At 38.0% G+C, this 26,291-nt stretch overlaps 1 protein-coding gene across 1 annotated transcript in view; it reads left to right on the top strand.

Annotated features, from left to right (window-relative positions):
- The first annotated feature begins 342 nt into the window (after positions 1-342).
- Positions 343-26,291, top strand: part of trim71 (tripartite motif containing 71, E3 ubiquitin protein ligase) — a 50,644-nt gene continuing 24,695 nt past the window's right edge. Inside the window, 1 exon segment of the mRNA NM_001301331.2 lies at positions 343-1,826. Within this exon segment, the coding sequence (NP_001288260.1) occupies positions 1,140-1,826 (687 nt within the window). The 5' untranslated portion in view covers positions 343-1,139.

Genomic DNA, 26,291 nt, shown 5'->3' with positions numbered 1-26,291 from the left:
TAAAGCCAATAAGGAAGACACACGAAATGTTAACATAAAATGACAAACATGGCTCAAATAGAGTAATTTTTTTTATTTTGAAAGAAAGCCATAAAACTTTAGTCAGCTGATTCCTAAAATACAAATTACAAATTATTTGATCAAAAGAGGGTCTGCAGTTTTCCAGATGAGCAGATGAATTGTGAATTATAGCAATGATATGATGTATGTGAGCACAATTAATAATCATCGTTCGCTGAACATGTAGCTGTTTTATTACTCAAAGCCCAGCCCAGCCCCCCTGTCACACAAGCCCCGCCCCTCCCGAGTGCTCTCAGGCGGAAGTGCGTTCTAGAATTTTTTAGTATGGACGTGGTTCGCTTGATGGTCACGCGCTGTTGAGTTGTTGTCCGCGGCGGCGTCATTCATTCCCAATAAAAATGAAGGCGGATTGAAGAGGTGCGCGGGGAGAGCGTTGGTTTCACGCTGCAGACGCGAGACGAATATGGTTAGTTGAGACCATTACGCCAAACTACAGCAAGCGGACTGGGGGAAGTTAAAGGGGCTTTTCAGCCTCACCACAGTAACAGGATCTTGAGGGGCGCTGCGTGCTAACGAGCTACATGGGACATACTTTGAATTATTTAATTGCGGCTCGCGCAAGCGCGTTTTGACAATACTGACGCGCAGATGCTAGACTACAGCGCGTTGATGGAAAACGGACGTTTCTGCGCTTTGCACGGAAGAAAGTGACCGTGAATCAGCGTGGTTGGCCCCTCTCGTCATGCGGCGGTGGGGGAGGATCGGAGCAGGGACCTCGCAGCGGATTTTATGTTTCGCAACAATGTTAATGCCCCACACCGAGGGATTATAAGGCCTCAAAATGACACTTGGTTTCCAAATGGTTAAAGTGCACCCGCGAAGTTGCGCATAGAGTTTGTTCTGCGAAATAGTGTCGATAACAACAACAACATAAAAGTCAGAGAGCGCAGCTCCATCGAAACTCTTCAACAGGAATGTATTTGACAAGAATGTAGCCCACAGCACAGCCTGCTAAATCTGTAATCTGCATTAATTGATCAGGGAACCATTTCGGGAAAAGCCTTCGTGTGTCTTAACGCATCTTTATGTGTGAAGTTATTCTGTGGTCCTCTGCGCAAATGGCGTCTTTCCCAGACTCCGACCTGCAAACATGTCCGCTCTGCAAGGAGCTGTGCGGCTGCTCTGCTCCGATCTCCTCCAACTCATCTACCTCCTCCTCGTCCTCTCAGACCTCCAACTCCTCATCTACCTCATCCACCAGGAGACTGCACGTCCTGCCCTGTCTGCACGCCTTCTGCAGGCAGTGCCTGGAGGGCCAGCGGAGCCCCGGCGACCCCCTGAAGCTCAGATGCCCCACATGCGACCAAAAGGTGTCTCTGTCGGAGTCGGGCGTGGACGCGCTGCCCTCCTCCAACTTTCTCTTCAGCAACCTGCTGGACGTGGTGGTGTCCGCTGAAGAGCAGGGCAAGAACGGGCGGTCTTCTGCGGTGGTCCATCACGGTGGTCTTCTGCGACCCCAGCACCTCTCGGACCCCCAGTGCAGCTCTTGTGACGAGGGCAACCCCGCTACCTCCCACTGCCTGGACTGCCAGGAGTACCTGTGCGACAACTGCGTCAGGGCCCACCAGAGGGTCCGACTCACCAAAGACCACTTCATCGAGGGCCTGCTGGAGAGCCTACACCTGGCCAACCGCACCAACAACTCCAACACCCCGGTCTCCATCTCCCAGTCCTTCCACAACAGCTTCTCCATGCTCAATGTTTTCCAGGAGAGGATGGACTTTTGCCAGCACCATGATGACGCGGTGAGCTTGCTCTTCTGTGATCGGTTCAGTCCGTGTTTTGGTTATTTTGTTTACTAGTGTGCGGTTCAAGAGCTGCTCACTGAAAGGTTGTGGGTTCAAGGTTCATTAGGGTTGGTCAAAGAACCATCACTGATGTGTGTCCACGCCTTCGCTGCTGTTGGGCTTTGGATAAAGTCATCTTAAATTGTTTTTATTTACAGTCATGCCTACAAAAATAGAGTTTGTAGTCAAGTATTTAAGAGTTAGAGGACAGTTTATAATTAAGCATACTGGTTGGTCACTAATCTGGTAGGACGTGTCTTCTAAAATGTCTGATATGGTGTCATTCTGCTAATGGCTCATTTTGAACACTGAATGGTAATTATAGAGATCAGTCTTAAAACAACAACAACATGAACAAGTGTTCCCAGTATTTCCAATGAATTTTAACCCAACAGACACAGACACACACATACATATATATATATATATATATATATATATATATATATATATATATATATATATATATATATATAAAAGGCGCATCTGCAGTGCAAATCACAGTAGTGCAAAACAAATACGTAAAATTTAGTTTAATCATCTTGTAATATTTGTTAATGTATCATTATATTGTTTATATATGCTGCACGGTACTGGAAAAAATCTGTTATTGCGATATTTTATTTTTCTGCGATAAATACTGCAATATGAATATGGTTTCACAAAATAGTTTGAATAGCCTGTTGAACAGTATTCAGGTACAGAAATTGAATTATCACAATGCAAACATTTTTTTTTTTTACTTTGTCTTGTTTCCAGTCCAAATGTCTAAAAATTCTTAGTTTAAGTTAAAAAAAAGTGTCTTCATAAGAAAGAAGACAAAATTAAAATAAGTAAAATTATCTGTCAGTAGGGTAAGTAATCTCATTTTTGCTTTGAAATGTAGATATTCGGACTAGAAACGAGCAAAAATGAAGTAACTTTTGTTTCCATAGATCATATAAATTCCATATAAACAGTAATTAATTTTGTAGCTCCTGACCAACTATAATCTAGGCTCAACATTGCAGATCTTGCGGTGATTATTACTTATGCACACAGCAAAATCAATACTAATACAATATATTATGTAACCCTAAAAAAAAAAAAATATATATATATATATATATATATATATATATATATATATATATATATATATATATATATATGTGTGTGTGTGTGTATATGTATGTATATGTATGTATATATATATATATATATATATATATGTATATGTATATGTATATATATATATATATATATATATATATATATATATATATATATATATATATATATATATATATGTATGTGTGTGTGTGTGTGTGTGTGTGTGTGTGTGTGTGTATATATGTATGTGTATATATATATGTGTGTGTATATATATGTGTGTGTGTGTGTGTGTGTGTGTGTGTGTGTGTGTGTGTGTGTGTGTGTGTGTGTGTGTGTGTGTGTGTGTGTGTGTGTGTGTAGCCCTGCCAACACCAGCTATGTCCAGCTCAAACTAGACTGGTCAAGCTGGTTTTAGCTAGTCATTTCCAGCCTGATCAGCTAAGATCATTCTGGAAATGGCTGAAAGACCTCAAAAACCAGCCTGCTCGTTCAGCTAAAACTAAGCAACCAGCTTTAAACTGTTTTCAGCAGGGAAATTTTCTTCTAAAATGATATTTTTGATGATCACTTTATTTTTACGATCCCTTTAATGCATTTTGTTGAATTTAAGTTACATCTACATGCCAACTAATTCTCATTAGATTATAAGTAGACTGTTAGGTTAGGGTTAGCGTAAGTTAATATGTACTTGCAAAGTTTCATATAGTCGGTTAAATGTCTGTTGAAGTAGCAGTATCAACAGCTATTAAGCACACAGAATGCTAATACTCAAATGAGAAGTAATTGGAATGTAGTTGCAGTGCAACAAAATGTGCAATAAGGACAATCAAAAGTATAGAGTTTATGCACAAAAAGTGTAAAGTGTTACCGATTTTTATCAGTCTCAGTATCAGTTTTTATGTCGAGTTATTTCACTTTTAAAGAGGATGAAAATAACCTATTCATCACAATAAAATTGAAATGACTGCAACCTGAGAAAAATGTAGAACCTGAGAATTATTGTAGAAGAATATTTCAGACGGCACTTTTGCAGCTGAACTCTTCAATCACGCAAATGAATATGAATGTCTTTCTTAGCAATTATTAGCATTATCACGAGTTAAGTCCTCATTATCTATTCAATTCAAATCAGCTTTATTTGTATAGCGCTTTTACAATGTAGATTGTGTCAAAGCAGCTTCACATAAATAGTCGTAGTAAATTGGAACAGGGTAGTTCAGTTTTTAGTGTTTAAGTTCAGTTCTGTTTAGCTCAGTTCAGTGTGGTTTAAAATCATTACTGAGAGTCCGAACCCTGAAGAGCAAATTCATCGATGGGTAGCTCTACCGATCCAAAACCATGCAAGCCAGAGGTGACAGCAGAGAGGGAAAAAAAACTTCACAGATAAGCGAGTGAAGAAAAAAAACCTTCCTATTCAAGTAACAATCCTAACATTATTAAAGTATACAACTGTAAACATCTGTTTATGTATCAGTTCCATCTGTCTCCTCCCATTTTCGATGAGTGTTTCTTTTTCATTTGAAGACTTTCTGACCATGCATTTGTTTGAAGTCTTTGAAAGTTAGCTTCTCAGACTTTGATCAGCCTGTCACGATGCTTTCTAGAAATCAGCACTTTATATTTCTTCTTCCCAGTGTTATGAATTCCAAAGCAATATGCAGAGCAGCTGCGTATAGTATAGCTTCAGGCACCCATATGGTTTCTAGATTGATGCGAGGGCTTTCATTGCGGTTTCATGAGGGTTTTCTTTCTTTCCTCCAAGTCTTTATCTGGGAAGTGCTGTTCTCTGTTTAAGCTGTGTTTTTTTGCCTAGAGCTGCACCAGCATCACAGGCCAGACAGATAGTATATAAATTATCACTGTGTTTCTACCTGTGGCCTTTGCACTGTACGTAATGTAGGCCTGGAGAAGCTTCGTTAGGTTGCTAGTCCATAGTTGAGTAATCCGAATATCTATCTGGGCTATACACTATATATGCTTTCATATCCCATGAAGGTGCAATAAATTACATTCTATGATATCTGCCCTGGCTTTCATTGATTTTTAATGTCTACATTTTTAAATGACGGTTTGTGTTGGTGTTGTAGGACTGGGTGATTTTGGCCTAAAATCAAAATCTCGATTAATTGAACATTTTACCTCAGTTACTATTAATGAACAGTTATTTTATTTATTTATTAAATTTATTCGGCCGCATAGTTCACTGATGAGTTTTGTACAGTAAATATGCTCGAATATTACAAGTAAGAGATTTTTGAATGAAGGGTGCATTTACTTGATATTAAAATAATTGGAAGCACACACTGAGTATTTATTAAACATCATAATAGAAAATATGCCGTCTCTAGGCATCTCTGGCGCAGCTTCCAATCATCATCAATGTAGTGCAAATGTGTGACATGTAGTTACTTTTTTTTTTTTTAAGAAGTGTGCTGGTATAAGAGCTTGCGAATATTGCACCAGACCATACCCATGCGTTCGATGCAGAAGTAAGAATCAGCTTTAACAGAGCGGGGTTACGTGACTCTACACGCTGTAGGGCAGTGGTAGGGAACCTATGGCTCTCGAGCCTCATTGAACAAAAAGACATGGCTCTCCAGTTGTCTTCCTTCAATAATATTACATATTTTAAAAAAATCTAATTGTCACTAGAAATCAGTTTCTTTTTGAAAATACAATTACAATTCCCTCTTTATTGTAATTTTTACAGCAAACATGTGCAACAGACTTGCTCAACATGTGATGCTTCATATATATATATATATATATATATATATATATCCCCAAATGACTCTTTAAAAAAAATGCATTTGCTAAAAAAATCAGAAATGGCTCTTTGCTGAAAAAAGGTTCCCGACCCTTGCTATAGGGAGAGTAATTGAAAAAAGCTGACCCGGAAAAATTTGATCGATTATAGGTTTATTTATTTATAGGTCGATTTCTATTGCTGTTGGATTAATCGCCCAGCCCTAGTCAAAACTTTCGAGTTCGGTACCAATTGGTACTGAAAAAAAAAACATCCGTTTGACGCTAACATTCTTAAACGGCTGATTAGCCATTGTGTTCATCACTTTTCACTGATGTTATTTGTGTTCACTGAGCATGGTGCACTGAAGCAATTCAAAGTCGCGTCTTAAGAACCCGCTCTATTGTTAACAAGAACAAGACATTTTTAAAATTTCAGTACCGATTGGTACCAAAGTCGATATTTTGGCAACACCACTTTATTTGACTGTCTAAATGTTTTGTTTTGGTTTTTTTTTTGGAATCAGAAAAGTGTATTTAATCAGTCAATTTTATTATTACCTGTTCATTTTAATATGGTCATTACGTAAATAATCTGTTTAAAATAAATTAATAAGCAGTAACTATTATTACTAGTAATAACCTAGTAATAAACTAGTTACTATTATTTAGTAATTAATAATAGTTAATAAAATAGCTTTTCTGTTATTTCGCAAGAGATCGAAGACGATATCGCAATACTCAACAATAATATTGCGTGTCTATTCATCTATCCATCCATCCATTTGTTTTTCCATTCACCCATGCTACATTTCAGACACCTTTTTCTTTAATTCATTAGATTGTTTCACATTAATGGTTTTTAATGAGTCTACATTTAATGAGTCTACATTCAGAAGACAGTCATTGAATTTAGTGGTAGTTTGTATACCAATACATTTTTGTCAGCCATATTTAGTAAGTTAATCATTGGAATACAATTAAACACTATTTATTGAACTAAAATTAAAATGATTTTGAAACAAAATACTAATTAGATGTCATTTAAATGTTAACTTTGCCACAAAAAGGTAGGTTTAACAAATTTAAATACAAAAAAGTGCGCTATGATCAATTGTATATTTATTTTATATACAGTATTTTATATCGAAATATTTTTATATAAATATTTGGTGTTATGAATTAATGCTATTTTACTTGCTTTTTTGCAGTTAATTTATGCAAACATTTTTATTTTATTATAAAAGAAACTAAACTGCTGTGTAGGGATGCAACGATTATAGATTTTGTTTGTACGATTATAGTCTGAGGAATAATCACGGTTTTACGGTGATCACTTATTATGCATTTATTAATTTTTAAACACTACTAGCTTAGGAAAATCACATTTGTGATTTGTGGAAAGTGTTATTTATTGCTGCTCAGTAACCAAAATGATACAATCTAATAATAATAATAATAATAATAATGGTCGGTTTCTTTTTGGATTTGAAAATAAGCAGAGTAAAGTAAATAAATAAAATAAAAGTACGAATAAATAAAAATATTATGTCTAATTTAAATCTAAGAAACATTAGCTAAGTAATTCCCTTTTAAAAAGAACATATGTAGTCAAAGGCTGCGCGTGAACGCATCGTTACGCGTGCACACCATTCCTAATATACGTGCAAGAAAAGAAAACAAAGAACTGGCACGCGCAAAAACGCGATATGTAAACGGCCCTACTTGGGTTATAGCCTTAGCCATAGTTAATCCATTGTGCATGTGTATTAAGGCTGATTTGTACTTCTGCGTCAAGTGCATGTGTATAGTACAGCGCAGCCTTCACATGGTCATATGGCTCTTGCTGTGGCAAAAAATGCAACTACATGTTGCAGTGATGCGTAGTGCAAGCTCTGTGATTGGTCGGCTTGGTACTTGTGATGAGTATGGAGGTGCTGAAAGCCGGGAGCTCGATGGATTGAGTGTTTACAAGTGTCGAGTACCGTGAAGATGGAAACCGATGGAAACCTTTGTTTATCTTAATATTAAAGTTGTTGCATGTCCACCAAAACCTGCCTCTGTAAGAGCAAGTTTGAGCTACTGATGGCGTTCAGAAAAACAAAAGACCCGCAAAGAAACTCGACACAGAGGAACATAACTTATTGGCAGCTAGCTTTTCAAAGGTGTTAAAGTGTATTGAAGAGCAACACAAACTGCACACAGAAATATAAATGCACGAATATGCACAAAGCAGGCGCCGTGGGTCTCGGCGATCTCTCTACGCAGAAGTATAAACCAGCCTTTAGCCTCAGTTTACAAGCTTTGAACTTTAATGCACAGTTGGCATTACTTTTAGTTGCAGCAGTTTTGTTCAATGCAGAAAGGCGGTGTTGAGAAGCCTTTATGATTAATTAACCGTGACCAATTAAAGCATGATTAATAAATCATCTATTGATTTACATGATTAATCAGTACATTAACTAGTTTAATTTTACAAAAAAAATGCCTTTTTTATATCTAATGTTTCATACATCTTGTTTTGTTTTTCTTTAAAATAAGCCAGCATAAATTCGTCACGCCTTCCTCCACGTGTTTGGAGTGTTTACAGTACAGTGGGCGTGTTGATTCCTGTATGCAGAATGTGTTGTCATGCTGCTGGTATCAGCTGTGGGCTCATCCTGCGTAGCTCACACACAGCACACAATGCACTGCACTCGACCATCCAGAAACACTGCGCACCATCCATCAGCCGACTCACAAACACACAGCAGGGACTCCAGTTTCACTGACCCCTCATATTTTTCAGAGCTACTGTCATTAACAGCACGGCTTGCGCATATATTTCTCAGACATTATGAACAATTTAACTGTAATTTAGTGCCTAGCTCATGATTAATAGCATGACATAATTCAGGAAGAATTTCTGTAGTCTACCAGGCATCTAGGCCATATTTTCCAGCAGTAAATTCTCCTGGGATAAATTATTCAATTGTAAAATTGAAGCTATAGATTTATGAATCTTGATGGTCCCCTAGATGCATTATCTGTATTTTTTGAAGGCTAATAACAAGAAAATGTATGTTATGAGCTATGTTTCCATCCAAAAATGTGAATTAAAGTGGAAAAAACAAACATTTGCTAATAAAGCACAGTTTCCAGTCAATAACCCCTTTCAAAGATGCAGACTTTTCTGGAAATTTTCTGGCAATTTTCTTGAAAGGGATCATGTGTCATCAGAGTGCTGCTCTGTGTGAACACAGAAGGAAATTGCCGGAATGAGCGCATACACGTTTAGATCGTGCTGACGTGAGATGTCTACACCGACCGATTATAATATTCTGACACGACGCGTTCACATCCTTGCTGTTTTTTAGTGTTGTCACTATACGGGAATTTGATACCAGTCGATACTGAAATTTTAAAAATGTCTATTTGCTGCAAACATTTGAGCGCTGTTGAGCACGTTCTTAAACTGCGCTGATTTGCTGTTGTGTTCACATGCTCAACAGAAATGACTGTAATTGGCCATGAAGGTCAGCAGTTCACAGAACTCACCGCTGTTTACTGAGTGTAACCACAGATATAAGGACACTGGAGCGTTTCAAAGTCACATGCGAGCAATCCGCTGATGAATTGCGGCTATAAAACGCTCCAGAATACACAATGGCAAGGTCAGTGGTGTTTAAAAACGTGCTTGACAGCCCTCAAATATTTGCAGGAAATGGACGTTTTTAAAATTTCAGTATCGACTGGTATCGAATTATTGTGACAATTGTAGCTGTTTATTAAATTAAACACAAGCTTGGCAATGGTCCCTCTCAGTAGCGGCTTTGCAGTTCTCGTTGAAGCTTGGCAGTGCTCACTCAGTAGAGGCTTTACGGTTCTCGTAGAAGCGTGGCAATAGACACTCTCAGTAGAGGCTTTATGGTTCTCGTTAAAGCTTGACAGTGCTTACTCTCAGTACAAACTTACGGTTCTCATTGAAGCTTGGCAGTTCTCATTTTCAGTAGAGGCTTAGCGGTTCTCGTAGAAGCTTGGCAATGCTCACTCAGTTGAGGCTTTGCGGTTCTCGTAGAAGCTTGGCAATGCTCACTCTCAGTAGGACTTTACGGTTCTCGTAGAAGCTTGGCAGTGCTCACTCTCAGTAGAGGCTTAGCGGTTCTCGTAGAAGCTTGGCAGTGCTCACTCTCAGTAGAGGCTTAGCGGTTCTCGTAGAAGCTTGGCAGTGCTCACTCTCAGAGGCTTTGCGGTTCTTGTTGAAGCTTGGCTGTGCTCACTCAGTTGAGGCTTTACGGTTCTCGTAGAAGCTTGGCAATGCTCACTCTCAGTAGGACTTTACGGTTCTCGTAGAAGCTTGGCAGTGCTCACTCTCAGTAGAGGCTTAGCGGTTCTCGTAGAAGCTTGGCAGTGCTCACTCAGTTGAGACTTTACGCTTCTCGTAGAAGCTTGGCAGTGCTCACTCTCAGTAGAGGCTTTGCGGTTCTCGTAGAACCTTGGCAGTGCTCACTCTCAGAGGCTTTGCGGTTCTTGTTGAAGCTTGGCAGTGCTCACTCTCAGTAGAGGCTTTACGGTTCTCGTAGAAGCTTGGCAGTGCTTACTTTCAGTAGAGGCTTTACGGTTCTCGTAGAAGCTTGGCAATGCTCACTCTAAGTAGAGGCTTTGCGGTTCTCGTAGAAGCTTGGCAATGCTCACTCTCAGTAGACGCTTTACGGTTCTCGTAGAAGCTTGGCAATGATCACTCTCAGTAGAGGCTTTACGGTTCTCATAGAAGCTTGGCAATGCTCACTCTCAGTAGAGGCTTTGCGGTTCTTGTAGAAGCTTGGCAATACTCACTCTCAGTAGAGGCTTTACGGTTCTCATAGAAGCTTGGCAATGCTCACTCTCAGTAGAGGCTTTACGGTTCTCGTAGAAGCTTGGCAGTGCTTACTTTCAGTAGAGGCTTTACGGTTCTCGTAGAAGCTTGGCAATGCTCACTCTAAGTAGAGGCTTTGCGGTTCTCGTAGAAGCTTGGCAATGCTCACTCTCAGTAGACGCTTTACGGTTCTCGTAGAAGCTTGGCAATGATCACTCTCAGTAGAGGCTTTACGGTTCTCATAGAAGCTTGGCAATGCTCACTCTCAGTAGAGGCTTTGCGGTTCTTGTAGAAGCTTGGCAATACTCACTCTCAGTAGAGGCTTTACGGTTCTCATAGAAGCTTGGCAATGCTCACTCTCAGTAGAAGCTTTTTTTAAAAATTAACTATACGTCGCAACAACGAGTATTGCAAGCTCTGTGATTGGTCGGCTTGCTAGTTTAGATGAGTGTAGGCAGTGCTGAGACTCGCAAGCCCGATGGAGCGAGTGTATACTCGTGTTGAGTCCTGCGATGGAGATCCACACCTCGCTGGTTCCCACCTCTGAATAAGCAAGTGTTAATTGCTTGCACATTGGGTAGTGTTCAGAAAAGACAAAACACCCATGAAGAAACTCGACACAGAGGAACATAAAAACCTACTGTCAGCTAGTGTTTTGGAAGTTTTACTGCAGAGCAGCATAAACGGCACGCAGAAGTGTAACGCACGACAATGCGCAAGGCATGCGCTGTGGGTCACGCCGATCACTCGATGCAGAAATATAAACAAGCCTTAATGCAAATTTTTAGTTATCTCATAAAACTCTTATCCTACTCAGTTGTGTTCATACAAGTTTTCAAAATCAAGTGCATTATTTAAGCTTGTTTATGAGATATTCTAAAATGCACATAAAATAGCTGGATGATGTGGATTGATTTTTATAGAGAGTGGCGTAGATCCTCAGTAGGGGGGAAATGGGAAGCTCTTGCTTGGAGGCTGTGTCTCCTGGAATGCTATGACATCATTTCCCAGAAGCCACCTGGGAGACCAGTGGGATTCTCAATCATTGTCTACATCTCTGTCTGGTTGGAGACAACCTGATCTGGCCATTAGGTGCTTTTTACATTCCTGTTTCTGTGTGTGTGTGTGTGCGTGTGTGTGCTAGAGGTTAAGAAATCCTCCTGGCGAAAGGTCAACAGTAGTGTGAGTAAGCGCATGAGTCTGGTGAGTAACATCCAGCCTCGTCCCTGCTCTTAAAGCAATTCAGAGCTTACATTTACCAGCGCCATCATGACATCTGCTCCTTTGCTTAGACCCATATAAACCGTAATATAAATTGCAAGTTTGCAGATGTTAAACATTTTGCAATGTGAATACACTAAAACCGGACATTAATATCCCCATGTTCTCCTCTTTAATTAATGGAAGGACTAATGGTGTCCATCTCTTTGTTTGAAAGTAATTGCCTTTGCATTATTCATGCGCTGTCCACACTTTGCCCTATTGACTCCTTTTGTTGCGGAAAGGACTGGTCTATTAGAGCGCATTTACACCACATGCCTAATGTTCACATCTTTTTTCTTTTTGTCTCACCCCTTTACATGCACTTAGGACTTAAATTACTGGATGCCTCCAAAATTGCATGCTTCTATACCATTTATTTATTAGGATCTCCAATAGCCACTACCAAGGTAGTGGTTAATCATCCTTGGGTCCATCAAACACAAAACAAAAATATAGCTGCAAGCAGCAATTAAGGGGCCAAGCACTTTTGGCCAAAAGGTGGCGCTGCTCCAGAATTTTTTGAGTACTTTCAGGGCATGGGGTTGAAGATGCATACCATGTTTTGTAATGATATGTGAATATGTTGGTAAAATATAGTATTTTTCCCCAAATGTCGAAATGGTCGACGCCCAAAATGGCTGACCTGTGAAAATCAGACATCATTCGACTCGACATGCTCTGCCAGATGTAATGAGACCAGTTTTATGAGTTTCGGACGAAAGGTTGAAACGTTATAAACCAAAAAAGCAATTTTTTTTGACTACTTACATTAATACATAACAACAAAGACCAATTGAAAACATAAAAACCCCAAATTCATACATAACATCCAGATCAGCAGTCCACTTAATATTGTACCATTAAATATTTCTTCAACGATTTTTTTAAAACCTCGTTTTACTTGTTACAAAGCATGTAATGACTGATGGCAATTCATTCCATGTTTTCATTCCTTTATACATTACAGTCTGTTGCTTTGCATTAGTTTTTGAAACAGGAAGCAAAACATTTCCTTTTAATGCATGCCAGGGGGCCTCATGTACGAAGACTTGCGTTGAAATCATACTAAAACATTGCGTACACACAAAGCTGTAAGTGTGAAAAAGTTTGCATGTTTATTTTTCCGCTCAAAGTATGATTTATTTACACAGTTATTTAACATTATTTACATTCTTATTCCCTGTTATCACAGCCTTTGCAGGTTCTGTTCACTAAAGTAGACCTCATTCGTGGGCATGCACGTGTCTCTTCGGAAGTAAACAGTGTTAGCTCATGTGTGATTTTGCGGCCGCGAATACATCATTACATTAAGACAGAAATTCCATTTGTGTGTAAATTATACCTTGAAAATAAAGTATGTGACACTTTTAACACCATTAAGAGATGTTCATGTTGCTGAGCACTGTATATAAAACATTGTGAAAACTTTTGTGACTGACTTTATGCTTCTCTCAAACTTGAAAATATAATTGGCTGAATCATAGAAATGCTGGATTTAGATCGTGTTGGGGTTGAATCGAGATTGCAATCTATTTTTCCTAGTTGTCACAATACTGGAATTTTGTTACTAATGAAAATCACCCGTCCCTACAAGATACGATCACAGTAGTGTTGTCATGATACTGCAATTTTGGTACCAATTGGTACGGTAATTTTTAAAACATACATTTCCCATTCTTAAACTCCGCTGATTTGCCATTGGGTTTGCGTGCTCAACGGAAATGACTGTGATTGGCTGTAAAGGTCATCAGTTCACCACTGCAAACAGAGCACTTAAATGCACTCAACAATGTTAACATGTTACTGATTGTTACCGAAATTGCACTAGTGTGATCGTATCTTGTAGGGACGGGCGATTATTTTTATTTATTTATTCTAACACATTTTGTCAGTAAAAGCACAAACATTTAGAAGAAGCAGAGTTTACTACAGAGTTGCAGTACACTCAAAAGCACCACAAAATATTTAAGTTTAAAAATATATAAGTTTATTTCTAATTCGGTTCATGGGTCAAAAATAATGTCTATATAATCATTCTGCGATTTAATGACAGTTGTTTGCTTCTCAATGTACTATAGCTGTAGTATACGTTTCATGTTAAATTACAATATGTATAATAACATGTTTTTACTCAACTTGCCTAAAATGACTCTTTCTTCTATATGAATCCATAGTCGTGTGTTTATTAGTCACTCTAAATTAATGAAAGCAGTTAAATCTTCTGTTTATTCTGTAACCGCTATTTTCCCCTTGGGATTTCCTGGGTTTCTTCATGTGTATTTGGACAGTTTTGTAGGTCTTCCCGCAAAAGCGCTCTCTTTGGCCTTCGGAGGACGTTTACTACAAATCGCATTGTGCTTTCCTTGAGAAGATGTGCACGACAATTTTCCCCGATTGAATTAATCGCCCAGCCCTAGCATTTTGAATAGCCTCCAGGGTGTGTTTTGGCACCACTGGTAATGTGAAAGTCCACTGCCAATGTGAACTTGTTTGAAAGGAGCAACTCGTCAGTTGGGTGCTTATTTTCAGATATAAATCAATGATATTTTGGGAAATTCAGGCAGGGTTAGTGGTAAACCTAAATTCAGTTTGATGTGTCATCCTAACTTCATATTTAAAATAGCACTTAGTTTGCACCATATGTTGCCTGCCTGCTGTTTTGTAGTGGTGACGCATGGGAGAGCATAATATCCAAAAGCTTGTTGTCTTCTTTTGCTTAAGGCCTTGGGTTAAGGGTCATCCCAAACAGCCAGAATGGATTCTGTGTGGGATTAGTTGGGTCAGTGAAGTACCATAGAGACAAACCCCTACCCTGCTCTCTCTCTTTAGTGAACTATCCATCATTTTTGTGACATGAATGCAGATTCTTTCCCCCTCTTAGTTTAGTTCCCAACACCGACTGGCTAGAGTTAAGGATGGAGGGCTTGACTGGCTTGATGTCAACCATTTTCTATAATTTGTCTGCTAATGATCTCGGTCATAAAACTATAAGCTTTCTGGATGTTCGCAATAATATTAACATTCTATTGTTGACTGTTATAAGAAATGTTTCTTAAACTTTAAATTAGTGTATTAAATATATATATATATATATTTTTATGTGACACTAAAAACCAGAGTATTGATTCAAGTTAATTATGTATTTAAAATATTAATTCGCATCATTAATATTTAGGGCTGGACAATTAATTTAAGGCAATTTTCATGCTTATTTTGTCTGCCAAAAAATGGCTCACTAATCAACTGTGAAGATGTCAAATGAACTAAACAGAGCCATAGACACTGACAAGCTAGGCTAAAGATTGTGAATGATTTAATCAGCACGATTCTGAAATCAAGAGATTTGTTCTCTGATTTGTCGACCGTTGTGTCTTTCTCTGTGAACTATGGCTCTGAGTTGTTGAAAATACCACATTCAAGAACTTGTTGTTACTCCTAAATCGGCTCTTAAATGTTGTGTTAGTCGAAACAAAAAAAATTTTTTTTATTTGTCATAGTTTATTAGTCACGTTGAATTAATTAAAGGCTTAACTCATCTGCATTATCTTGTAGATTTTTTTTTATTTATTTAATATCATATTACAAGACATACCACAACCGTGACCCTAAAATTGTGATGGGTACTAAACTGTGAGAAATTTTTACCCAGTGCACCTGTAGTATTTAATTTCCACAGACTCTCCTTTGCCAGACAAAATGCATGCATTAATATGTAAAAATTTTTTAAATTATTAAAGTCATTTGAAGATATTTCGAAGAAAGCTGAAAACCTGTCGCCATTGTCTTCCTTAGTATCAAGGTTATTATAATTAACGAAAACTAGAAAAACATTTTACTTAACTGAAATAAAAAATGAAAAACATTTTTAAAAGTTTGAACAAAAACTGTATTATCTATTTACATAAACTTTTAACTAAAATTATAGCAAAAACACCCTTCGTTTTCATCTTTGTAAATGTGTTTAATGTCTACTGTAAGCCTTTTGAGAGTTAAATATATTTGCTTTGCGCTGCCAGGTGTTTGACCGTACGACACCTCAGAATCTGTAATCCATTGGCCAGATACAACTGGTCTTCCTCCAGTCATCCTCTCTGTTGTTCCTGTGACAAAACAAAGGCTGAACTTGCCAGCACAGTGACACATTTAATACGGCCCGAGCAGACTAATACATTAAACTAAATATATAAAAAAGTATTAAACACATTTGTGCTCAATAAGGGGTTTTATTTTGTATTATTGATCAAGAACGAACCGTTCTTTTTAACCAAATCTTCTAAGTGAACCGGTTGAACTATTTCACCAAATCGAACTAAATCATTAGAAACTATTTGCGTCTCTAGTAACGTACGTTAAGCACTTATCCGCAAACAACTTTTTAACATGCCTGATACACTATTAGAACAGTACACAGAGATCAGATTTAAGAAGCGATGAACTAATAACATTGCGCATGCATGATTCAGAACCAAACACAAACAGTACATGACATCCTGTGGATGTCTGAACTAAACTTGAACAACTGCAGTGCAGGTAAACGAGGGCTTAAATAAGAGGATCTGGCGAAACGCAAGTTTAATTCATTACAGAAAGTCGTAATTGAATTTAAATAAGTTGAATCATGCTTTAGTTAAGATGCAAAATCTAATTGTAAGAAACTTTTCAGATCATGATTTTAACTGACTGAAATTATAATTGCTGACTACATAAGTTTGATTTGTTTAGTCCAAATTTGGGAATATTGTCACAGAAGATCTGGTTTGCTGACAAAATCCGAACTTCCCATCACTACTGTAGATTTATCCTCAGGAACACATATTTCACTTAAGGCTGCTATCTTGTGGGTTGTTGTATTTGAATTTGAGTATGGGTAGGTGGTAGTGGTAAGTGACAGTGTACTTGTGTTGAAAACAATGTAGCCTATTTTTTGGTTGTTTTTATTATACAATATTTATTCTGATGATTTTAAGTCTTGCACCTAACGAATATCCTAATTTACAAAACAAACAAACAAACTAAAAACTAAAACTAACAATAAAAAATAATGAATACTAAACAAAATCCAAGCAATTTCAAAATATTAAAACTTGTAAATCTACCTCTAAATACTAATTAAAACTTACTGAATTTGAAAACAAAAGGTCAAAACGAAATAAAACTAATGAAAAATCCAATACTTTTATAACCTCGCTTTAGTATTTGTTTTTCCTTTCAGCTTTCTTTAAAATATCTTCTTTTGTGAGAATAAAATCTTAGAATGGTTTGGAATAGGGATGCTCGTTTCGATTAATTTTGCCAACCAACAACCGCCGCTCGTTAACTGGAATATTAAACGTTAACTGGTCAGATTAATTTTAGATTATTATTTAATAAAAAAAAAAATTACGTGGCTATTTTGTGTCTGACACAATAAATGTCGCATTTTAAAATACTGATTTATTTTAACATGCAAACAGCAGCATACGGAATAACAGAGCACTTGCAGTTTTTCCAACAGCACAGAAATAAAGAATAAACTAAATAATAAGAATAAAAATAAATAGTCCTGCCCTAGATCTTTTTCACTTAAATGACATTTAGATTACAACACTGACTGAATCCTTTTTATTACCAGCATATGCTGTTTTTTTCCCGTCATATGTTTTTTTCTTCCGTCACATAAAAATATTAGGCTACCTCAAATTGATCCCTCTACTGAAAATATGCATTTACTTAATGCTCCGCAGTTATTTTTATATTATAAACCTCTGTCAACATTTTTAATAGAAGTCATTACTTTAAAGATTGTCTTTTGATTATGACTTATTTCCTCCGTCTCTCTCGTGGTTTGTGCGCATGCTGTGTGTGATGAATAACAATGAACCTTATGGCTCATATGTTGACTTTTTCTAAAGTATTGGCTACTTTAGCATATAACAAGTTTGTTGTTTGCATATGATATTGCATTAATTTGCATACATGTTTTATAAGCTATAAAATGAGAACCTCAGTTTGGGGCAGAGTTATCATTATGCAAAAATCTACAAAATCAGCTGATTTGTTTGATTCATAGATTATGCTATCTAGGCCCTTTTTTTATTGATATTATATAAGAACTGTTTATAACTGTATCCAAATTTTTAAAAAAAAATGGTTTGTTGGTTGTACACTAAATTATTTAAACTATAACCTATTTGTTGAGCTTATGACACAGATCCAGGACAGAGGCTATCAGCATCAGCGCTGGTTCAACTCATCTGTATCAAACTGCAATATTCTTATTTCATTTTGCTTCTTTGGCAATTGTGTTGTAGGCAGGTGTTACCGTCCTGCGAGTTAACAAATGTGTTGCACATTTAGGGGGGCGATCACACCAAGTGCGCTTTTCCATTCCAAAAACATGAGGTGCACCACACTGCCTTTATTATTGACTTTATTATTGCTGTGCACTTTATCACTAGGAAATGACTGAATCAGCTGACCTATATTGTGCGCGAGTGTTGCTGTCCATGTTGTTTTAATTGTATTATTTAATGACATTGTGATATTCAAGATTTGTAAAGTCATAAAGCTCTGGATAACTTTAAACCGGAACCACAAGTCTCTCCAACATCATTAAAAGTTCTCAGTAGTCGTCTTAACAAGACAAACACTGCTGTCACCTCAATGGAAACCCCGCCTCTGCTTTTATTTGATTAAAGAAAAAAAGCCGCGACTGATGTGATTGATCGAACACGCTTTTTCCGCTCAGAGTTGACTTTTATTTAAATTGCGAGGACACAGCGCGCAACAGCAAAAACAGCAGTTTTTTTAAGGGGTCAAACTTTTAGATTTGTAATAAAATATACATTGGAGGCTATTTGTTACATGAAGTGGAGGCAATGAACGTTTCTTTTGGGCACATAAGCAGCGTGTATAACACTCACGGCCATTAGTAAACCATTCAAAAGATGTGGCTCTCAATGCAAAAAGCGCGTGTGCTGTGATCAGCCCCTTATGCAGCCAAACTCTAAAAATATATTGAAGTTTAAGCAATTAACTGATCAAATTAATCGGTTACAAACGCACTCTTTCGGTTAACCAGTAAACTCTGTGGATCCGGTACGTTGAAAGTGTAGAATCTATGTTTTATGCACATATGCATCACTTTAGTTTTTATTCTACTGTTCAAAAGTTAGTTACACTTAAATACACAGTTTTGCATACCCGAGCTGGGTATTTTACATTGCTTCATTTTCTTATTTTTCATATGACACATGCACAAGTTATAGCTCAAATGAAAGCTCTTACCGGTCCTCATACGACTCTAGCATTTTTTTTACTGAATTATATTCACATATCAAAAAGTTGTCGAATGAATCTCGGTGTTTCTATGGCGCAGAAGTGAAAACAATACATGTATGATCAATAAGCAGCCCCAGATAGCACAGACAGCTGTCATCTCTTACCTTATGCCGTGTGCTTCAGGGCTATTCTCCTCTGATTTTGAGGTGATGTGCATAAGTAATCCTTTTATATGTCTGATGTGGTCCAAACACATTGAATTGTGCTTGATCAAACAAAAGAATAGTGAAATATGAAAACAATGATGGATCCCTGTGGCTTGTACAGCACCTCTCATCAGTTTGAATACAATAACTTTTGCATAGATTATGGTAGAGGCATTTTTCTTTTGATTATAGACATGTGCAGGAACCACCATAATTAATTACAGCACGCTAGACCACACAGAACCTAAAAGCTACACTTTCAAATTTGAGTCTTAAAAAAAAAATACAAAAAGCGCCTTTTTTTTTTTTTTTTTTTTTTAGGTGTTAATTATAACACAGACGACATATACAGATATTTTAAACCTTTTAATGCATTTACACCTCCCTCAAGTGGATTTGGGAAGCTTTTAAATTTGGGTAGGCAAAATCCAGGCGGAAATCCCAAAATAACAGCCTAGTTTAACTGGTTAACAGTTAATTGTTTATTTTGAGCATCCCTGTTTTTAAACCAGTATCCCTTTATTCCTTTTCTTCCATTTTAATTTCTGCTAAATGTCAAAACTATTAAATGTAAAAAAATAAATAATAAATATTTATAAATAAATAAATAAAAGTTCTGGCGAGGCATTAGCGCAGTAGGTAGTTCTGTCGCTTCACAGCAAGAAGGTCGCTGGTTCGAACCTCGGCTCAGTTGGCATTTCTGTGTGGAGTTTGCATGTTCTCCCTGCCTTTGGGTGGGTTTCCTCCAGGTGCTCCAGTTTCCCCAACAGTCCAAAGACATGTGGTACAGGTGAATTGGGTAGGCTAAATTGTTTGTAATGTATGAGTGTGTGTGAATGTGTGTGTGGATGTTTCCTAGAGATGGGTTGCGGCTGAAAGGGCATCCGCTGCGTAAAAACTTGCTGGATAAGTTGGCGGTTCATTCTGCTGTGGCGACCCCGGTTTAATAAAGGGACTAAGCCAACAAAAAAATGAATGAATGAATGAATAAAAGTTCTGCTCTAAATTACCAAATTTGTAATGTTTCAGAAAAGCAGATAAGTAACCTATTGATGTTTTAATCACGGATCAACACATTGAGTGTGTCCAATTCAATCTTAAACTAACATTTTGTCACCGAGTCGTCTAACCGCTTGTCTTCTTCTTTTGCTGTGTGAACTTTTTCATGGCTCGTATCTGGCTTTAGCGGGGGGTCTTCATGAATGCAGTTCAGTATGCGTTTTACAGCCTCGTCTCAGGAACTCCATTACCCTGCGACTCTTTTGTTATAACTGTTTTCACGTGCGCTCATCTCACTGCTTTGATATAGAATCTGGTGGTCCACACTTAAAACAAACTCAACTTTTCAGGAAGCAAGATGCAAGCCATATGGAAGCGAGTCTTTCAGGGGTTAAGAGGAGTTTGCAGAAGAGGGTTTTCCTCCGATGTCCATGAGGAATGTGGACTTGTCAGCACGTTATGCAGCAGATCCCTTGCTGATACGATGTCTAGCCATCTATAAGACTCCCTGTAAATATTTCCCTATACGAAGCCGAAAGCAGACTCTCATTTGTGCTCCATACAGTGTTATATAGAGCATCTTTAACAGAAGGAGAGCTCCGAGCTTGGTTTTTAGCGTGGCTTAATATGTTCCATCCTCCCCCAAGCCCTTCTTGAAAGCATTTTTAAAAGTGTCTGGCCAGAGGCTTTGCCCGGAGCTGTAAAGCAGGATGCAGTGAAAGAGCAACATATGTCTGAACATTTAATGCTGTTGGAAGAAGAAAGACAGATGTAGCCAGTCAGGATGGAGGAAAGGAGCGCACTCCATAGGACCCGCTGTGAAAACTTTGAGTAATTCCTCCAGTCAAAACACTCCACGGCAAATTTTACCAGACTCCCCACTTCTCTGTCTAGACTTCAGGTTTTTAAGGGCTCAAACGGTCAGATCTGTATTAAAAGTTATGCTGGAGGCTGTTTGTTACATGAAATGGAGGCAACAAACAAATCTTTTGGTGTCATGGGTGATGGATGAATTTAGTATGAGCTAAAGTTTGATTATATGGAAGCTTGTGGATCACAATACTAGTCGTAAGTCTTCGTTTTCATCAAAATTAAGATGTATACATCACCTGAAAGCTAAATAAATAACCTATAATTTTGGAGTATATTTACGTTAAGATATGACAATATTCTGCTGAGATGCAACTGTTTAAAAATCTGTTTAAAATACTTTGTGAATCACTTTTTAAAGTTGTCCAAATATTACTAAAATAGTGTTTTAAATATTTATAGTAGGACATTTACAAAACATCTTCATGGAACATGACCTTTTCTTAATGTTGTAATGGTGTTGTCACGATACTGGAATCATTACCAACTCGTACTGACATTTCAAAAACGTTTTAAATCCGCATAGATCAGCTGGTATGTTTATAAGCTGACATACAAGCGATCCGCTGATGAATCGACTGATCTTCACGGCGATTGGTGACTGCAGGGTAAGGCTGTGGTGATCGCAGGGTAGGGCTGTGGTGATTGCAGGGTAGGGCTGCACGATATTGGCCAAAAACAGACATTTGCAATGATTTGTTTTTCTGCAATATGTATTGCGATATGAATATAATTTCACCAGAAGATTTGTTTAATTTTTGTTAATTAATATTATTATTTCTTATACACATGGTCTAAATACGGTTAAACTCGCACTCTAAGGCCCCGTTTACACTAATGCGTTTGAGTTTTGCTACGGTTACGCCATCCGTCCACACTACGCTGGAGTTTTTGAGCGCCGAAAAACGGAGCATTGTGGAAAACGGAGGCGGGGCTGCCGAGATTCGCTACCTGATTGGGGCTTTTGTGTCATTGCGTATCCTTCCCTTATTTGTCAAGCCCTTTCACATGACTATAACACATGGCTTTAACGCTACCCGAAGACAGCAGACCAGCCTTCACTGTAAACAGCAACATGGTCACGGAAATGGGAGCATTGTTTGCACTATTGTCTGTTTTAGGCGCGATTGTGCAGTTATTCATTTGTTACGTTTAGTAAAAACTCGTCCATGTCATCTGTCCACAAAATTACCTCTCTTGCTTTCTTTGCCATTGCGTCCATTGTTCAACCGGCGTTTGTTGACTAACAATAACCAAATGCTGAGCGAGACACATGCTTTGTTTATACTAGAACGCGCATGCCCAGAGTGCACGAATGGTCACTTGATATACGTCTTTGGTGGCGTAGTGTGGACGGAGATCTGTTCAGAAACACTAGGTGAAATGCTAGTGTGGACGCAGATCGTTTTTGATCTAAAACGGCGTTTTAAAACTAAAACTACTAGTGTAAATGGGGCCAAAAACCCTAAAATCAAATCAAAGCAAACAAAATACATTCACACTTTTTAAAGGTTAAACTTCACAATGGGATCAACTATAATCGCACTGATATTTTCTAATGTTTGAATAAGCTATTATTCATTCAAAGGTTTAAAAATAGAACACAGGCAGAGCCTTTAATTTTTCTGCCCTCAAACGAAACAGAACTTCAAAGTATACCATGGCCAGGTTGTGTTTAGGAGTACACCGTAGAATGACACATTTATAACCCCACCTACAGCAGTGTGGGGGTTTCGGAAGGTTTCAAAACAGTATACCATTACTTAGTTGATTCAAATGTCATTTTGACCACAAACAAAACAGAACTTCGAAGTATACCAGGGCCATGAGGGAGATTATTAAGATGCCATTGTGAAATAGGGTGGTGTTTGGCTGTTGTGTTTAGGAGTACACTGTAAAATCGAACATTTACAACCCCACCTACTTCAGCGCGGGGTGTCGAAAGGATTGAAAACGGTATACTATAACTCAGCCCTTTCGAACTTCTTTTTGTCCTTTATCGAAACAGAATTTCGAAGTATGCCAGGGACATGAAGAAGATTCTTAAGATGCCATTGTGAAATATGATAGTGTTTGGCTGTTGTGTTTAGGAGCACACTGTAGAATGAAACATTAAAAACCCCACCTTACTGCAACGCTGGGGTTTTGGAAGGTTTGAAAACAGTATATCGTTAATCAGCCTTTTCTAACTTCTTTTTGACCTCAAACGAAACAACTTCAAAGTATACCAGGGCCATGTATTTGAATGTGTTGAAGTTACTACTTCCTTCAAGGAGATTCTAGAAGTGCCATGGTGAAATATGGTTGTGTTTGGCTTTTGTGTTTAGGAGTACACTGTAAGATGACATTTACAACCCTACCTATTGCAATGCTGGGGTTTTGTAAGGTTTGTAAACAGTATACCATCACACATACCGTTTTAAACTTTGTTTTACCCTCAAACGAAACAGAACTTTGAAGTATACCAGTATGCCATGTTTTTGAATGCGTTGAAGTTATAGCTTCCTTCAAGGAGATTCTCGAAGTGCCATCCTGAAATATGGTAGTGTTTGACTGTGGACAGTAGTACCTTCTAATGCATGCAATTCAAGTCCCCTCCAAGCCTGACTTCATTAGCACTCCTCAACCTTCACCTCTGACATTTCTGCATGTGTATGTGGAACGTAGATCTGTCCGGCCTTGTGTGTACGCTCATGAGCTTTGAGGGGTTTAACAGCAATCCAGATGGACTTTCTACTTCCATTTTTTCATAGAATACAAATAGCAATGCCACATGGAAGTGCTTTCATTATTTTATATAAGAAACCTCTGGCAGCTCATCAAAGAAGCCCTTATGGCATGCAGACTATGTTTTGAGATAGTGATGGATCCTGAGGCTTGTGTTTTGGTTTTGCGGGTACAGGACTAACTTCCTGTCTTATGACCAGGATACTGCCACAGGGAGAACAGGAATTGTTTTGTGACGTCTGATGGCGTTTCACTTAATTAAATTCAGTACATAAAAAGACAAGTTAGAATTGCTTGGCAGTTCAAAGCCGGTCCTTCTAAAGCCAGTCCTTCATTCACTATTAGGGGTGTCAAAAATAATCGTTTTTTTCTGTGTACTGCGATGCAGACGCGGACAATTCGGTATCGGTTCAGTAATAATCATAACCGGTTATTACTGACGTCCTTTACCTCATATGCGCTCTGTCGCGATTGAGGGGATCGCGAGTATTTACAGCGCTTTAACTACTTAAAACTCATAAACTGTGCACAATTTCACTGTGTGTGTTTGCTGGATCAGTCTTTCCCTGACATATACAACTATAGCCCCTATTTCACTGAGATCGAGAGTATGAAAGTAGCCTACTCCATTTCTCTCTCTCTCTCTCTCTCTCTCTCTCTCTCTCTCTCTCTCTCTCTCTCTCTCTCTCTCTCTCTCTCTCTCTCTCTCTCTCTCTCTCTCTCTCTCTCTCTCTCTCTCTCTCTCTCTCTCTCTCTCTCTCTCTCTCTCTCTCTCTCTCTCGCGCGCGCGCGCTCTGTCTCTCTCTGTCTTTCTCTCTCTCTCTCTCTCTCTCTCTCTCTCTCTCTCTCTCTCTCTCTCTCTCTCTCTCTCTCTCTCTCTCTCTCTCTTTCTCACACAGACACAGTGGCCCATTTGACCTGCTGGCGTGGTTTTTCTTCTCTTCTCGGCTGTTTTACAGCGTTACTTTTGCATCCAGAAACGAGCGCGTGTCTGCAGAGTTTTCTCCACCGTGTCTATCATACATCAGCTGTGAGATCGCCGCTGCCGCTTATCAGTATCACACATCTGTGAAGAACGCAGCGCGCAAGAGCCAATCGCAACCATTTTTTTTTTTTGAGGGTGTGACCAATCAAAGGGGTGTAAGAGAACTAGACAAGGATCAGAAATTGAGCTGGATATTTATATTTGTTTATATTATTTGCTAAATGCTCGTTTTGTTTAAAGTTACAGTTTCTATATCTGACCGTTTGTATTAAATTACAAAATTGTATTACAAATAGCATATAAATATAAATGTATTCATACATTTTAATACAAGAACTGCTGCTGTGAAGAAAATATAAAACTGTGTATGGAAAGCACCGTCAATGCACCGTGATGCACCAAAATATCGAATTGAACCGAATCGATGGCATGATTATCGTAACCGAACCGTGAGACTAGTGTAAGTTCACACCTCTATTCACTATTAATTATGTGTATTCATGTTTGTAAGCAGGGGGACTGCATAAAAGATATTTTCCTCTCAATTGACTACATACAGGGTGCAAATTACTGATGGGTTTGGTGGGGATTGATCCCCTCAACACTTGATCTCTCCCCCTAAAGGATGTCTAAACTCTTTAATAGTGAGAAATGGCTTTTTCTAATCTGTGTCTTAAAAAATATTATTATTCATTAAAACAATATATAATATAAATATACATTTGACCACCCCTTTAACAGTTCATACCATTGTGAATGCATAATCACAACAATCAGTCAAAACCAGACAATATTCAAACACTCTGAAACAGGCAGACCTAGCGCAGGGGTTCACAAACCTTTCAGCCCGTGACCCCCAAAATAACAATGCAGTGATTCACGACGTCCACATTCCTTAGAGGTGGTTATAAATATACAAATGTTGCGCACAAAGCAATATGTCTAGATAAACACAAGCATATTGACAGCACAAAAAAGTGCAACAGTCTTACAGTCATGGGCTATAATTTCTATAGTATAATTTGTTTAATTTGTTATAATAACCTCACCTAATGAGACTGATAGGCACAATGTTCACAGCACAAGTCTTTGTCTTGAGGCTTATCTTTGGTGACCGCCACTCTTAAATCAGCCTCAATGTTCTGTTGGGGGTTGGGACACCTGATCTACAGAGCTGTAAGTCTCTCTCTTTTTTTTTTGTAAAAAAATATGTTTGCATCAACATATGCCCTAAAAATAAAATAGAATTAGATGCATAGTTTATATAGTTTGACCTACAGTAACTTCTAAAATAGCTAATAAGAGGATACTGTAGGTCAGAGTCCACTAAACATCCCTCAAAACACTCAAAACTTAAATACGTTTTATCAATGAATTAGATTAATAAATGCATAAATTTGACTAACTAAAGCATGTATTACACAAACTTACATTCCCAA

The sequence above is a fragment of the Danio rerio genome, chromosome 16, assembly GCF_052040795.2.
Source record: "Danio rerio strain M-AB ecotype USA chromosome 16, GRCz13ab, whole genome shotgun sequence".
NCBI classification, from domain to species: Eukaryota; Metazoa; Chordata; class Actinopteri; order Cypriniformes; family Danionidae; genus Danio; species Danio rerio.
Note: the sequence above shows the minus strand (reverse complement) of the source record. Positions and strands in the feature narration are given on the sequence as shown.